Here is an 18413-nt window from a genome sequence, read left to right on the forward strand (position 1 = left end):
AAATATACTTGGTACCCTTAATATTTACCCCTCAATCGATGTGCCGGTTAACCACACGAGCTCCACCGATACTATGATAAATATTAAGTTACCCTTTGCCTACTATGTTAAATCCAGGTTAGTGTGCCGGTTAACCACACACGCTCCACTAACGGCTTAAACAAAGTGCAAAGTGTAATTTCATGGATTAGCACCTTATTCACATTTTCCTAAGTAACTAAGATTGGGAATTTATAAGTGTTTAGTTACTTAGTATTTATCATTAATACTTTTAATGAAGGGAGAATTATAGTCCTTGTCCTACCCGTTCGGCTAACGACCCTCCACCAGTCAAGGAAGCGGTGGGTGAGAGTGGACACCCATTAAACTGCCATTTTATAGGCAGTAACCTTATACCCCCCTTATAGACCGGCTTCGTGAATGAGGCCTACTAACGGTAAGACTGACTTGCTCTTATACATATATTTATTATTAACTTATAATACTATAAAGTATAAGGGTTGAATTTTAACTTTTAAAATTCTAAGGGCTAACTTGGAATTAAAGTATTCATGGGGAAAACTTTACAAATTCCAAAACTTGAGGGTAAGTTTTGAAAAAATTCAAAACTAATTAATTCCATAACTTATGTGTTTAAAGTAGTTTTAATTAAAAAAAAAACTCTTCAAGTTCCATAACTTGAGGACAAGTTATGGAAGACTTAAACTAATAAAAGAATGTAACTGTTCTTTATTTCCGTAACTTATGGAACTAATTAAGGTTACACATTTTATCATTTAATGAAGTGACTCTTGAACCTCCATAACTTGAGGACAAGTTATGGAGTCATAAAACTATTTAATGAGGACAAGACTCTTTATTTTTGTAACCATTGCCAACTTTTTATGAGTTTTATGAAACTTAAATGTGACTTTTCATATAACTTGAGGACAAGTTACAAAAACACATTTTAGAATCAACTCTTAGATTAAAATGGATTGAAAACACATAATCAATTAACTTTTCTATTAATCTAGTAAACTCATATGAACAAAGATAATTCACATCAAATTTTTCAAGTAATTAGCATAACTTTTAAACTAATACAATTCGATTTTTCAGCTAATTTTGCAAGTATAACAAGAAAACAAGCCTTGGCTCTGATACCACTGATGGGTTTTGCGCATTCTAACACTCCTAAGTGTACATGCAGCCCTAAATACCTTGGATCTATGTTTTCTCTATTATACATGCAATTATGAACTTTCCAAGGTATTACCCTATCTAGCATACAATACTTGATACTTGGGTAATCAAATGGATAGAATACATACCTTTGTTTGATGTAGCTTATCTCCATGAAGCTTGAGTGCCTAGTGCCCCAAGTGTGACACCTCAAATGGTTCACACAACACCAAATGCACATGGAATGACTTGAGAGAAATGGAACACTCCTTGAAATCGTCTAGCCCTCATATTCACACATTAGTGCACGATTTCTTGAGCCATGGGATTCTTTTATATGGTGGCTATTAGGGTTACACCATGTAACTCATAACTTTACCCATTCCTTATGCTCCATGGATTTTAATCTCCATGGAGTATCCATGGGTCACCCCATGGACTTAGTCCAACATAAGGAATCTTGGATCACAAGCCCACATATATAAGAATGAATGATTTACACAATCAACCCATATATTTAATTAGTCTCCTTTTGATCACTTAATTAATTCCAAATTAATTCTTGATCAATACTAATTAAATAACCTTATTAATATATTAGAACTTATAATATATTAACCAACCTTAAGTGTTATTTCTCTCATTATAGTCTATCCAAATGCATGATGCCATGCAACCCAAATGGACCATGCCGGGTCGGGTCAAGTCTTACCAATTATAGTTATGGACTTAGACATTAATCCAACACAACCAACCTGAATAGCTGGAGTCGCGAGCAGGGTCAACCCCTTCCATACAATGGAGACCGAAGCTTCTACAATCTGAGCGAGGGAGGCTCAGCAGACAGAGTCCTTCCTATATTGGTTCGCCGAATTTCTCGCATTGATGAACAAGGAAGGACAACCATCCATCGCATTGAGGAGAATGATGCAAACACTGGAGTCAATACAGTTCGCATCCGACAGTTAGGATTAGCTCATGGAAGAATCGTAAATCAAAATGAGGCCTGGCAGAGAGAGCTAACTGCAACTCAAACTGAAGTTAGGGAACTTAGAGCACGCCAGGCAAGGGATGAAATGCATATGCTCGAGATGGAGCGTCAGTTGGCAGAACCAAAGGCTCACCAGAACAGTTCCTGTCACGAGTATAGGATACTCTACTTGCTCCTTCTTTTGGTTTGTGGAATAACCTACGTACGAACTCCAAGTAGTACTCTTTTCATGTAAATATTCCCATCTAGAAATTACTGTTTCACTGGATCTCTAAGCTGTCAAGTTTTTTTCCCTATGTGGTATATTGTAGACCTACTCCAAGGTCAAATTTTCCGAATTCTATGTAACTTCTATACCAACTATTATGACAGACTTCTTGTTTCTTCTAAAAAGATCATCATTATCAACCCATGCTTTGGACTGTGTAAACAGTTCGTGTCATAAACTATTATAGCAACTCACTACACTGTCCCTGTCGATCTAATATATTGTAGTTCAATGTTATTGAGCTCAACAACACTAGCGAAGTCTTGCCACCTTTTCGTCTGTAACCCTATAGCTGGAAATGCCTTCTCGCTATTCAAACAGAATCGATCCTTCAATAAATCCAACTTTTCTATCACCTACACCCTTTAGAAAAAGAGACTGTTACAATAGAATAACAAACCTTTACAACTTCAGCTAAGGACAATCAAAACAATGAAGGAGATTAAATATGCCTGAGGAAAAGCAAGGACGGCGTGTATATAGATACCATGCTATAACAAATAAGTACCACCGAGGATAGGACAGAGAACAAAGGAAACCACTCGTGAAGCATGCGAGGTGGTAGAGAACCTGATACGTCGGTGTAATAAGTTATAATTATTATTATCTAATGAGTTGGTAATTATATTACTCGCGCTATGAGATAGGTACATCACATCTTTCTTCATAACTCGAGATAGTAAGAAAGATACCCTCTCCCAAAACCCATGAAACTAGATCGACTTAAGATTTCAACATCCCTACCCTAAATTGCTGAAACTAAGCTTAAAATACGATACCTATTTCAACCCTCAATCACAAATACATCATAAGAATGTAAGTCAAAACATTAGAAACCGAATAACAAAATAAGGAAATTATACTTATAGAATCCAATTAACAACGATCATAGTTATCTAACCAACTCGTTTCACATCATGTAACAGAATCATGTCTTCACATGGAAGCAACCGACCAACCAACGAAACACCACTCCTGCATATTGACTCATCTACTTTTCAAGCTGCGGTCATAGCCGCCGTGACAGTCATCATGGCACATCTCAACGCAAGAAACACTAGTAAAACTGGGAAGGATGTCAAAAATTCAAATGTTTGTGACAACCAAGGAAATCAACGAATGTCTACCTACAAGGATACTCCAAACCACAAACCTAGTAGCACGAAATGAAGGTTCGGGAATGAAAAAGGGGGCAGTTGAAAACAAGGGTCTACCAAAAGACAACAGATAGTGACAGTTCACGTTGTTACTGTTCCTACCACCCCCACACCCACAAGGCCGTACAACGGCAACCAGCCTAAGTGCAACCGATGCAACTTTCATCATCACGGACCCTGCCGTGAAATGCATTGCACTAGGTGCAACAGTAAGGGACACACCGTCCGCTACTGCAGGGAACCAACCCAACAAACCCTCCAGCCACAAATGTCATAGTAAACCGTACTTGTTATGAGTGCGGAGCAACGGGGCACTTCCGAAGGGACTGCCCGAAGTCAAACAACAGGAATACTGGTGGAGGAGGCCGAGTATTTGCAATGGGCCAAGAGGAAACCGTTGCAGATCCCACGGTTATTCCGGGTACGTTTTTCCTTGATAGCACATTAGCATGCATTATGTTTTATAGTGGAGCGGAGAGGAGTTTCGTGAGTCACAAATTTAAAAATCTATTCAAACAAACACCCCGATCATTAAGCAAAACCTTCATAGTAGTAATAACAAAGATAGATAAGAAGTTCCAAAATGGCTACTAGAAATGGATTGGCTTGGTCTTCACCATGCAAATTGCATGTGCTATGAAAAGACCCTTCACTTTCACCATTGGCTAACGAAACTCTATCAGTTTATAATGACAAACCCGACATAACTTCCAAATCGTCTCCCGTTTCAAAATCCCATAGCACTCATGTGAGGAGTACTATCTTCTTTACAACCTACCCGAAGTATTCCCGACAGACCATTTAGGAATAAGCACGCGTACAGTGAGTCCAGTTCAAACGCAGAGGCTAGGAATAAATACGGTTAACCTATCACTACAAAGTGTGTATGCCACTTGTATACACAAGGCGATGATAGACGGACCAGGTATGAGTTTAGCCATGAAATTCAAGACAGAGATGACCTGTATTACGAGTAATCAATACTAACATTTAGATATACATAGACAATTAAACTCAAATCCACACGACCTCTACCAATCAAAACAATAGACAGGATAATGAAGATCCGCTGGAACACCCACGCTAAGAGTTAGATTCAGTAGAGAACAAGAAGATTCAAATGGAACAGAAGTACGCTCATCTTTCCTCAACCATCGATGTCCCATTCAGATACGAATTTCGGGACGAAATTTTCTCTAACGGGGGGATGATGTAACAGCAGCAAAATTTAGGTCAAAAATAAATTGTTCAATAACCTTAATTGGGATAAATGAAGTAATAGAGATCGTAACTAGGTTTCCAAAAATATAAAGAACACTAAAATCCGAGTTATAACGAAGAAGTTATGACCGATCGAAGATACACGACGGTACTGGTAAAACACTATTAAGCATAAAACGAGAAATTTCAATAAAATACTTTTCAACCTTAGGTATCTAAATTAAAGTCATAGATATCCCAAAACCGTAAACATACATAAAAAGAACGCCCAAGTCTGACTTCATATGAGGAAGTTATGATTTTTCAAAGTTTCGGACATAGCAGTAGCAGCTAAAAACTCGAAATAGAGATCGAGCGACTTTTTACCAACATTACCTGAACGAGAATCGAAGATCTCATCAATGATATTACAACGGTAAAAAGTCTGACGAAAACGGACATCAGATGAAGAAGTTATGGATTTTTAACGGACTTTTCCTGTCCCGGCCTGTTACAAATGTAATATTAAAAATAAAGTCAAATTTAGCCAACGAAGTCTAAACGAGAGTTGTAGAGCATAATCTCACCCACGCGTGGATATAAAGAACGTCGAAAACGGAGCTCGTATGCGAAAGATATGAATTTTTGAAGTTCGAGGCACGATTTTCGACGCTGTGTCAGAATTTGTCAGAGTTCACGACGTGAACACTAAAGTTCACGACGTGAACAGTCTGAATGACCATTCCAGAGCCACTTGACAGATGACGCATGCCATGAGCGAATCGGGACAAACTCACGACGTGAATTGGCAAAACTCACGACGTGAACTTCGATTTTTAGCCTATATATAGAAATTGAAGCCTTCCGAGTTTGGTTGCTCATTCCTAACCTCTCTCCCACTTCTACTCTGTGATAAGCATCCCGAGACCACCCCGAAGCCCCGATAACAACCCTAGCACACGACGCAAGGCTCGGAGTCCTGAAGTTCCCGATGACTTGCTTCTTTCCAGTTGAAGTACTACCCGAGTTTAGTCTCGCCATCTTCAACTCACCACTTCTACCAAGTGAGTCCATACCCCTATTTCTACGCTTTTAACTGATTTTAAATGCTTTTGAACACTTTACGGGGGAGAATACAAGTAAATACACGGTTAAATTTTGTGTGAAAACATCTATCTTTCGTTATACATTTCAGATTGTTTTTAATAACTATCATATGGATCTGTTAACATGCAAAACATCTTACCTTACTTTACCCTCTCGGAATAAAACCTGATTATAAATACTATAAGCTTATTTATACGTTTGCATCATATTAAGGGTAACTATTTTTCAGTTTACCACTTTTATACATACAAGAACATCCACCTTTTATTATGCCTTTGTTAACATTGTGAAAAATGATAATCATTTCAGAAACAACATATTCATTTTAATACGCGACTTAATTGAGAATTCGTGAGGTATTCATCTTCAATATACCTTTTAAGGTACCACTAGAAGTCCTGTTTATAACCAGAATCTCCCGTCCGGAGAACGTGACAAGTGTGTATAGATCTATACGGGACTAATGATCCCGCGCCCTGACTGCTAGCTACAGTCCCCGGGGTGACAAGTGTCATCTCCTTTCGACGCCTGAAGAACGTCGCTACAGGCAAATTATGATAGTACGGTTATAAAAACTCACTGGATAGACAATTATTATGGTATTACGTTTTTCATGGGAAAAGTAACAGATACAGTTCTTTTCACATACAAATACAAATCTTCTTATAGTTTTGTTTTACAATAAGACTATACATCATCTTTTGAGCATGTCATATTTGCTTACAGGTTACGGTCTTGGTCATTTGAGACTGCATTCCACTTTTAGGAAAATATAGGATTTTCCTGGTTCAAATACATTCATTTTGTACAATAACGATTTACAACATCATTCTTTTGAGCATGTCATAGTTGCTTACAGGTGACGGTCTTGGACATTTGAGACCGCATTTCACTTTTAGGAAAATATAGGATTTTCCTAGTTCAAATACATACAGTTTATACAACGATCTTTCATACTCATTTCATACATTTGTTAGAAAATATCGGATTTTCTGGAAAACATACACGAACTTTCGAATGACATACATTTTATCAAAACACTACTTATGAACTCACCAACTTTATTGTTGACACTTTTTCTTTGAAATAACTTGTATTCTCAGGAAAACGCTAAATCAGGTAGCAACTACTTTTGAAGACTAACGCGTTGGCGTTAGTAACATATTTTGGATCACCATATTGTTTTTGATATTTAAACATGTAACACATACAATCATGTAAACTTTTCAAATATATTTATATTATGGTGGTGTGTACTTTCTTTACTATTCAATTGTTATGATACTGTACATGACGTCCTCCGCCCCCGAACGTTTCCGCCGTTCAGGTTTGGGGGTGTGACAGATTGGTATCAGAGCATTGTTTATAGTGAACTAAGTATATCAAAACCATTTTTGATATACAACTCTAAACACATCTGGGCAAAAACACTCTGAGTGAGAGTTATACTTTCAAAATGAAATTTTTATAAAGTATACATGCATACATTATGTAACAGGGTTAGTATCATAGTGAAAACAATATAGAAGTATTATAGATAAGTTGTACAATACATGTATGCCTTGGGATATGTAATCGGGACTAGGATGAATATAGCCTGATCAACTATATTTGTCCGAGAGCCGAACTGCGTATGCTAGGGTATAGCTACAATGGACAACAAGTCTAAAACTTACCAAACTTACAAACTTTAGAATCAAACATAACATTTAGAATACTATAGGAGTATTTTGCAAAAACAATAGTTTAACTTCGATTTGCATCTTATATACATTAGCTTTTAGACAATTCTCATATCTCTATTCTCGCATAGACACAATGGCTGGATTCCATCTACCAGGGGACCCCTACTTCTCGAACCAAGACAATGGGGGAAGGATAGAGAATGATCCGGAAGAAGAAGACAATGAAGAAATGCACGAAGACTCCGACTCAAATCCCGAAGACAATAACCTACCCTTAGTGGCTTCGATCCAAAATCCTAATCCTCGACCAGAATTTCATGGCTCGACACCTCTATGGGCAACCTGATGGGTTTTGCGCATTCTAACACTCCTAAGTGTACATGCAACCCTAAATACCTTGGATCTATGTTTTCTCTATTATACATGCAATTATGAACTTTCCAAGGTATTACCCTATCTAGCATACAATACTTGATACTTGGGTAATCAAATGGATAGAATACATACCTTTGTTTGTTGTAGCTTGTCTCCATGAAGCTTGAGTGCCTAGTGCCCCAAGTGTGACACCTCAAATGGTTCACACAACACCAAATGCACATGGAATGACTTGAGAGAAATGGAACACTCCTTGAAATCGTCTAGCCCTCATATTCACACATTAGTGCACGATTTCTTGAGCCATGGGATTCTTTTATATGGTGGCTATTAGGGTTACACCATGTAACTCATAACTTTACCCATTCCTTATGCTCCATGGATTTTAACCTCCATGGAGTATCCATGGGTCACCCCATGGACTTAGTCCAACATAAGGAATCTTGGATCACAAGCCCACATATATAAGAATGAATGATTTACACAATCAACCCATATATTTAATTAGTCTCCTTTTGATCACTTAATTAATTCCAAATTAATTCTTGATCAATACTAATTAAATAACCTTATTAATATATTAGAACTTATAATATATTAACCAACCTTAAGTGTTATTTCTCTCATTATAGTCTATCCAAATGCATGATGCCATGCAACCCAAATGGACCATGCCGGGTCGGCTCAAGTCTTACCAATTATAGTTATGGACTTAGACATTAATCCAACAGTCTCCCACTTGGATAAGTCTAAAACTATTATTGCGTATGACTTCAGGAACCGATCAACAATCGTAGCTCTCAAAAGCTTCTGTCGAACTCTGACCTTGTCGATGAACTCTGACCTTTGTCAATGACTTGTCTATTACAAAAGGGATCATATATTCCTCCATTCTAGATATCATATGGATTGAGACATGGATTATCAATCATTCTCTCTGTCCATTTGTTGTTTCCCGATTTCCGATTCCTGATGACTGACTGATTGAGCAAATCAAATCAGTCCTGGCTTGGCCAAGCACTCACATGTATCATCTTTAAATCATCGAGGGGCCCACAGATATCGCTTTTATCCCGAAGGTAAAAGGAATGGATAAACTTCGACTCATATGGCTTGTTCTACTACTTGTTGAATCATACACAAAGGCACGTTTTATAACATCGAGTTACCTAATGCGTTTTCGTGCAATCAATGTACAACCAACTCATAGTAACAACTCATATCTCTAGGTTTGAAGAATATAAGATATTATCGTCTCATGATCACTCGTGATAAAATACATGAAGTGATTCAAATGAGCGCGGGTTGAATCCAATACTCAGAACTTATGAGCACTCATGAGTGTTGTAGCACCACTTTGTCCACCAACTTGGACCTCTACAAACCAACCCATGACAGTCTTGATTCATATCTACTTCCAACATATGACCGATTGTGGATGGTTTGAATAACTTAATCATTCAGGAAGAGCGACTTAGTTATTCTGGAAGTCAAAACATGCAAAGTGAAACACAAGAATAAATGAATCAAATATGGTATCAAACCCTATGAATATAAATAAACACTTTTATTAATCACCATACTGATTACTCATTATTCATTGTTTCGGTTTTATCAACTTTATACTTGAATTAAAAACACTAGTTGTCCCATGCTCCAAGCATGTACACTATGTTTTTCTTAAACAATAGCTTTGCCATACACCAAGTATGCACTCTATGTTTGTCTATGATCCTTACTTTGTGAAATAAACCAATTGAACATAATTTCAATGATTCTAATTTCACACTCCCAAATCCTTATCGAAAAATGTGAGAATTTCAAATTCCTATCATTTATCGAAATCTGTTTAGATTTTAAACTTATATGCACTGACCCTCTTGTAATGAATATGTACAAATTCACAAAGACTTGTCAACAGTCATTATAAGGTATTCCAATGGAGATCAACTCCATTGAAACTAAGTCTCATATTCAAAGTACATTGCTTTGAACATGCTTCTTGCATTCAGTTTTCTAATCTTACACAGATAACTTCCACCTATGGAGACAACTCCATATTCTCATTTTGACTATCACTTCTGAATAAGAGATGCCTCTTTTCAGAATATGTCAATATGGTCCTTCCAAAATTAGCACTATACTTCCAACTGTCCCTGAGCAACCAATCTTTGGTAAACCTCAGATTGTCCTCGACAATTGCTTAATCATTTTAGTCATATCCAATTCTAGACCTTTTCCCTTCTTAATGCCTCTGGGCATTTGGAAAAAATTTAGAAATGACAAATATTATAGCACATGCAATCGATCCTGTACCCAAAGCAAATGGTACACGATTCATGATGTCTCACATAAAGACATGATTCTAGACCAGTCTTTTGCTACAATATTTTTATTTGCCATGTTTTCAAAATTTGACTATGAAGAGGGATGCCGTAATCATAATCGAATTTTGAGAACGCAATATATAGAATTTCCTTAAGTTGAACCAATCCAACATGAAATTCATATATATATTCTTGACTAAAGATGATTAAGGTCTCAATCTAAGCCTTTAGAACTGAAATGAAGTATATCCTCTCCCTTAATTATAGCAAAACAACTTTTTCAATCCCTGCAGCCTCACAAATTGAAACTTTTGTTTTCTATAATTAACATTGCTAACTTTCAACACTAACAATAATTATCATGCTCCCACTAACATGATGATTATTAGCATAACACTTATGTTCCCACTAGCTTTGACATGTACTCAGAAATCAGCTGGACTTCTAGAAATCAATACTTTATTGACTTCCTTACCAAAGTTCAGATTTCTGATACGAGATGCTTTGATAAAACTTTATCAAAATCATACACCTTTCCTTAGATAGCATGCATGTGTGTCTAAACAATTTCAGAACTATGAAAAGGGATGCCGTAATCATAGTCTCAATTGTTTAGACCTTTTTCCATCTGCTTCAAATCTACTTGGTGGAAGTGTTTCCTCACCATCATTTTCATGAATCGGAGAGAAACCTTATGACCCTTAGATTTTATGGTGTATGTGTTCTTATCCATGTGAATCGTCAAAACCATAGTCACAAGACAAGGATAATGACAAATCCAAACTCATATGGACTGAACTTATGCAATCTTAACTTCTTGCCACCTGGCAGTACAGGGCCTGCCATTGCTTCCAAGTTGTTATGCAACCAATTGAGAACTTTCAGAACTCCTATGCAAAGCCAACTTTAACTGGAATGGGCATAGAATATGTCAACATGATAGGTTATAAACCTCAAGTCATGTGCTAGTGAAGAACCTCAGGTTTTATTCTTGAATAGTTCTTGAAATTCTTTTTAGGATCTTTAAGACTCCTACTGTCCTCTTGACATATAAGACTATCTTGCCAAATATTCAAGAGATAGTGCGGATTCTTTATCAAGACAAACACTTCACACAATTGGCCTTAGTTGGTCTTTGTTTAATCCAAAACATCACAACTTACCAACTTCAAATGTACAAGAGTAGGACACTTTTACTCTTACATTTGACAAGTGTTATAAACCTTTCTTTAAGATATGTCACTCAACTTATAGTCTTGGAGTATGACTCGACTTGTTTTGAAACGAAGTATGACTCATCTTCTTGATTTAACCATTTCAACAATTCATGACTCCTCTTCTTAGTCATAAGAATGCACTAAGATGTCCTTAGAAGACCAATTGTGATGTGGTTCTTTAATCATTAAGATGATCACAAAACATGATACTAAAGTACTCTCCCATCTTTTCAGATTTGAGAAACTTTTATCTGTCTGCCTAATTTGATTATTCCCATTCGTTCTGCCATACATTGAGACTTTTCTAATGTTTCAGAATTATACTTAAACTTGTAAGTATAACCATATTTACTAAAATTTAGTAAATCGTGACGAATAGTCTTAACGAGCTTTGTGGTGGACTTGACTAGTGCACAAGAATGTATACTCGATCCCTTTAGTCCTTAACTTGACTCACATATCTATGTGAACAAGTCTTAATTTTCCAATGCTTGAAAGTTCTCATTCATCATACTATTCAACTTGCATGATTTCAAGTTTCTATCGAACTGAAGCCTTGGGAATGAGAATCTTTCCTTATTTGGTAAATTATGACACTACCACAAACGAAAGAATCAAGTCCATTTTTTTTTCAAATATTGCTATCAAGGGAATCATATAAACAACCATTTTTCACAAATGCCACTTGTAAGGATATTTAAAATAAATATAAAATTAAAAACTTTTATTTTATTTCAAAACTTTGCGGAAAAAACTTATCCTTATAGTGCAAATGCATACGGAAAAAATTGTTGTTATCTATTCCTAAGCAATATATCATAACTCCTAAGTAACAGCTTCAAAATTCTGATGCGATCGAAATCCACCTACGCGATCAGAATCAGCATATACTTCCTTTAAGCTTTTCTCTCTATTCTTTGATTCTTAAAACATCAACATGTGACCCAGTCACATCATGTAATGAGGATCTTAGAATAGAAACTTAACAGAGTTAGATAATGGGCTCTACCTGAAGTAGAGTCAGACTTATTGACTTTAACATCCTTAGGTAAACTTGGCAGCTTTGCAATCAACGCCCCTTCCTTTGGCAAAATAAACATATGGACCCTTTGGTAATGGGACTATCTCAGACTTAGCCTTTCTCCTTACCATTTGGTCAACCGGGTTGACTATGGCCAATCCCTTTCCATTGGGAAGAGAATGCTTTTTCTAGATTTCCAGTGTCACCATTGTCATTGTCCATAAAGTTTTTGGGAAGTTGATCTTCTAATCAAATTTGCTTTACTATCGTTCCAAATCATTGCTGATTCAGCAGCACCAAGCAAATAGATATGATCATTAAGGTTCATGTCATAGTCTGTTTCATAGTAGTCCCAAAGGAACTCACTATGTGACTTAGAAAGTGATTGAACATCCAACTTTCTCAAGACTTTGACACCCAACTCTCCCAACTTGTCAATATGTGACTTCATCTCTAAGATGTGATCACACATAGACCTTGCTTGCCATTAGGGCTTGAGTGACCTTGAACTTGTGGGTTAGGGAGAATAATTGGAGGAGGTGGAGGAAGTAAAGTTCCAAGAGATTTGGGAAGATCATAGATGTCTGAACTAGACATCTTTTGGGAGATATTCAAGATAATTGATCTAAAGTCCTTAATATAACACCCAATATGAAATATTAAGGCTAGGATCCAACAACCTATTTATAACTGGAAGAGGGATGCTGTAATCCGAGTTATAAAATAGTTGAAGGTAGGTAAATGACGATTTACCAATTTCCACTATGAAAAACGAAATAATGTAATTAGGTTTTTAATTGGATTTGAAACTCCTAGATCTTTTGAGATTCATTGAACTTTTCAATGGAATGTTTCAATCTCGAGTGTGCCCTTCAGGTTTTGTGACTGGGATGCCGAGGATCACAAAACAAGGTGTGAAGTAACCATGCAAATATACTTGGTACCCTTAATATTTACCCCTCAATCGATGTGCCGGTTAACCACACGAGCTCCACCGATACTATGATAAATATTAAGTTACCCTTTGCCTACTATGTTAAATCCAGGTTAGTGTGCCGGTTAACCACACACGCTCCACTAACGGCTTAAACAAAGTGCAAAGTGTAATTTCATGGATTAGCACCTTATTCACATTTTCCTAAGTAACTAAGATTGGGAATTTATAAGTGTTTAGTTACTTAGTATTTATCATTAATACTTTTAATGAAGGGAGAATTATAGTCCTTGTCCTACCCGTTCGGCTAACGACCCTCCACCAGTCAAGGAAGCGGTGGGTGAGAGTGGACACCCATTAAACTGCCATTTTATAGGCAGTAACCTTATACCCCCCTTATAGACCGGCTTTGTGAATGAGGCCTACTAACGGTAAGACTGACTTGCTCTTATACATATATTTATTATTAACTTATAATACTATAAAGTATAAGGGTTGAATTTTAACTTTTAAAATTCTAAGGGCTAACTTGGAATTAAAGTATTCATGGGGAAAACTTTACAAATTCCAAAACTTGAGGGTAAGTTTTGAAAAAATTCAAAACTAATTAATTCCATAACTTATGTGTTTAAAGTAGTTTTAATTAAAAAAAACTCTTCAAGTTCCATAACTTGAGGACAAGTTATGGAAGACTTAAACTAATAAAAGAATGTAACTGTTCTTTATTTCTGTAACTTATGGAACTAATTAAGGTTACACATTAAATCAATTAATGAAGTGGCTCTTGAACCTCCATAACTTGAGGACAAGTTATGGAGTCATAAAACTATTTAATGAGGACAACTCTTGAATTCGTGAGGTATTCATCTTCAATATACCTTTTAAGGTACCACTAGAAGTCCTGTTTATAACCAGAATCTCCCGTCCGGAGAACGTGACAAGTGTGTATAGATCTATACGGGACTAATGATCCCGCGCCCTGACTGCTAGCTACAGTCCCCGGGGTGACAAGTGTCATCTCCTTTCGACGCCTGAAGAACGTCGCTACAGGCAAATTATGATAGTACGGTTATAAAAACTCACTGGATAGACAATTATTATGGTATTACGTTTTTCACGGGAAAAGTAACAGATACAGTTCTTTTCACATACAAATACAAATCTTCTTATAGTTTTGTTTTACAATAAGACTATACATCATCTTTTGAGCATGTCATATTTGCTTACAGGTTACGGTCTTGGTCATTTGAGACTGCATTCCACTTTTAGGAAAATATAGGATTTTCCTGGTTCAAATACATTCATTTTGTACAATAACGATTTACAACATCATTCTTTTGAGCATGTCATAGTTGCTTACAGGTTACAGTCTTGGACATTTGAGACCGCATTTCACTTTTAGGAAAATATAGGATTTTCCTGGTTCAAATACTTATAGTTTATACAACGATCTTTCATACTCATTTCATACATTTGTTAGAAAATAGCGGATTTTCTGGAAAACATACACGAACTTTCGAATGGCATACATTTTATCAAAACACTACTTATTAACTCACCAACTTTATTGTTGACACTTTTTCTTTGAAATAACTTGTATTCTCCGGAAAACACTAAATCAGGTAGCAACTACTTTTGAAGACTAACGCGTTGGCGTTAGTAACATATTTTGGATCACCATATTGTATTTGATATTTAAACATGTAACACATACAATCATGTAAACTTTTCAAATATATTTATATTATGGTGTTGTGTACTTTCTTTACTATTCAATTGTTATGATACTGTACATGATGTCCTCCGCCCCCGAACGTTTCCGCCGTTCAGGTTTGGGGGTGTGACATCTAGTCTCTTCACAGACTCATCGAGTTCTTGCTGTCATAAAAATTGGGACAACCCACTTCAACTCGTCGAGTCCTTCTACAGACTCGTCAAGTTCTACTAACTGAAATCAGGACAACACGATATGAATCGTCGAGTTCCTTTATGGACTCGACGAGTCCTTATGTCTGTTTGGCCATCTTAACAGATGAAGCCCCTATCTTCTAGATCCAAGGTTCTTAGCTCGTTTGTCCACTGGAAAGGCCTTCCTAAGGGTAAAGTTTCCGACTTTACCCGTTCATAGCTCTTCTAAAAGGGTTTAGACAAAACCCTAAATCCTAAAAGACATGAATCTTGTCCAAAAGGCCATAGAATCTCAAATCCACGCATACAAACCCATGTCTAGGGTTTTAGCATCTATTGGACACGTAAAGCTCCGAACTTTCCTTTCATGCATGGTCTTTTAGGGCTAAAAAGACCATAAACTTGCTTATATGCTTGCATGGGGCTTCCATGGTCATAAAGTTTGCACCTTTATGCCATGGAACCCTTTCTAGATCCTAGATCTAAGATATAAGTCACTTGGGACGTACCAACCCCAAGAACCAAGGTTCTTGACCCAAAACTTTCATAATATGGAGATAACTAGATCTAAGAGAATAATGATCAAGTTGAAAGCTTGATTACCAGAAAATGTAGCAAAAGAAGTGTAGCTCCTGGATCTACTCCTTCCCTTTTGGGTCTTCAATCTTCTACTTCTTCCACAAGCTTCAAAAGGCACAAATAACACTCAAAATGGAAAGAAATAGCTCAAGATCAATTATGGCGGATTAGGGTTTCGATAATAGGGTTTAGAGATGATGGAGGCTGGAATGGAGGCCAGATATGATGCTTAAATAGGGTGCAAACCCTAAAGATTAGGGTTTCATCCAGCCTGTCCTACTCGTCGATTCAGGGTTGCGACTCGGCGAGTAGTTCACTTAAACCCCACACACAAACTGCCATCTACTCGATGAGTCAGGGCTACCAACTCGTCGAATCCCCTTTTCAAAATAAACAAATACTTAATTAAATATGTACCAGGGAACCGGGCATTACATCATCGGATGGCATGTATCATGTTGATGTACTTAGGCAATTGATTGATAGACCAACAACAATGGTCTCAACAAAAACATTGACTGGATTGAAGAGATACCTATTAAAGTTCAATGTTTCATATGGTGTGCGTATCAGGGGAGAATCCCAACGTTAAGGGAACTAATGAAGAGGGGATTAATCCAAGGTTCTTCGTCATGTACTACTGTAGCTCAGAAGAGGAAGACGCGAGCCATGTCCTCATTAAGTGCCCTTTTGCAACAATTGTGTGGGAATAGGTCCTACGATGGTGCGAAATTCCGACACCATCCCAATTCTCATATGTTCTTGATATCAGTGAATTTGCTAGGCGGTGGGAGAACTGTCAAAGGAAGAGAAATACGATGATCATTATATGTTACAGAACGCTATGGTAGGTTCGGAAGGCAAGGTGTAACAAGGTTTTCAAGAACCTTCATGTTAACCCGAAAAAAGTGGTGGATAATATCAAATTGCAGGTCTTCACGTGGATCAAATATCGAAAGTCGAAGTGCAGTTATAATTGGTGTGATTGGTCTAGTTGCCCATTTTCTTGTCTATAATATGTAATCGTTTCTTTTTCATTCCAATCATGTACTCTGTTTTCTCTTCCTGTCCAGTTTAGTTACTTGTTGGACGGGTGTCAGTTTTTCATATAATATATTTGTCGGTACCAAAAAAACCATTGGGTTATTGTAAATAAAGGAGAAAAAATAATTAGTTTACAAAATTAAACCATCTAAACGGATGATATGGACTTTTTATGATTAATGAATTACGAAATATGAGATATTTAGGGATATATATGTGCACTCAATATACCTATGATTTCCTTTTTCCCCACACCTAAAAACAAATTTTTCTTTATCATAAAATGGTTAAGAGTGAGCTGGTGTAGCTTATTCTATACCATTGTTATACTTAGGAATAATATATGTGCACTCAATATACCTGTGATTTCCTTTTTCCCCACCCCTAGAAAACAAATTTTTCTTTATCATAAAATGGTTAAGAGCGAACTGGTGTAGCTTATTCTATACCATTGTTATACTTTGGAATTATATTTTGTTTAAGAATTCTCATGGTTGATACAGATTTGATAATCATTTAAAAAATAGAGTGTTTTATATATCATGATAATGGTTAAGAATCAATTTTCTTAGTTAAAACTTCATGCCTCATGATGAGAATGGTTTAGAATGACATTCTTGTAACATATTCTCCTATTTCCCTTCCTTTTGCATTAGTTCTAATAGGAAAAAAAACACATGTCACGTGTGGCGATAAGGATGAAGGCACCTGGTGTTTCAATAGTTGTGGTGTTGCTGAAGAACCGATGGTGGGGTTGTAAAGGTGATGAACAGTGGCATAAAAAATAACAATGACATGGGGAAGATTATCTAGTCGTGTCATTACGACAATGATAATTAGTTTCTCAAACCCTAATTATACTGTAAAGACCCGAATTTTCTACACGTACATCTAGATGGATGTAACGCCTGTAAGTTAAGGCTAGACATTTTAAGTGATTTTAGTTATAATTATTCATTTTATTGAATAATTAAAAATCCTCGAATATAATAATTATTTGTTATATGCGTTACATGCTATATAAATATCTATTTAATATATGCACGTTATGTGAACAAATATTATAAGTACATAATATTTGTAGAAAATCTTACTATAAAATTTATCATTGAAGCGATAAAATAAAGTGTAAAAATAAAAGATTATTTAGGGTAAATAATCTTTATGAAAGTTGTAGTAGTCGTGATCACGAGCTCGTTGATATAAAGAATGTTCAAATCTGACTTCGTATGAGGAAGTTATGATTTTTCAAAGTTTCGCGTTCTACCCTACACAACAATGTGTGTCATAAAATATGAATCGGAGACAGGTTGCTTATTTGCCAAAGTGATCTAAATGAAAGTCATAGTAATCGTAATTATAAAGTTGTGAGTATAAAGAACACCTAAATTTGAGTTTTTATGAGGAAGTTATGATTTTTTGAAGTTTCAAGTCGA

General features: G+C 36.4%; 1 protein-coding gene across 1 annotated transcript in view; it reads left to right on the forward strand.

Annotated features, from left to right (window-relative positions):
• The window catches only part of LOC145113317 (uncharacterized), a 37080-nt gene extending 20325 nt beyond the window's left edge, over window positions 1–16755 (forward strand). The window contains exon 2 of the mRNA XM_079049424.1: window positions 16507–16755. Coding sequence (XP_078905550.1) covers window positions 16507–16755 — 249 coding nt within the window. The remainder of the gene's footprint in view (window positions 1–16506) is intronic.
• The last annotated feature ends 1658 nt before the right edge of the window (window positions 16756–18413 follow it).

Source organism: Lactuca virosa, chromosome 5 (genome assembly GCF_052849685.1).
Source record: "Lactuca virosa cultivar CGN04683 chromosome 5, Lactuca_virosa_CGN04683_v6, whole genome shotgun sequence".
In the NCBI taxonomy this organism is placed as follows: Eukaryota; Viridiplantae; Streptophyta; class Magnoliopsida; order Asterales; family Asteraceae; genus Lactuca; species Lactuca virosa.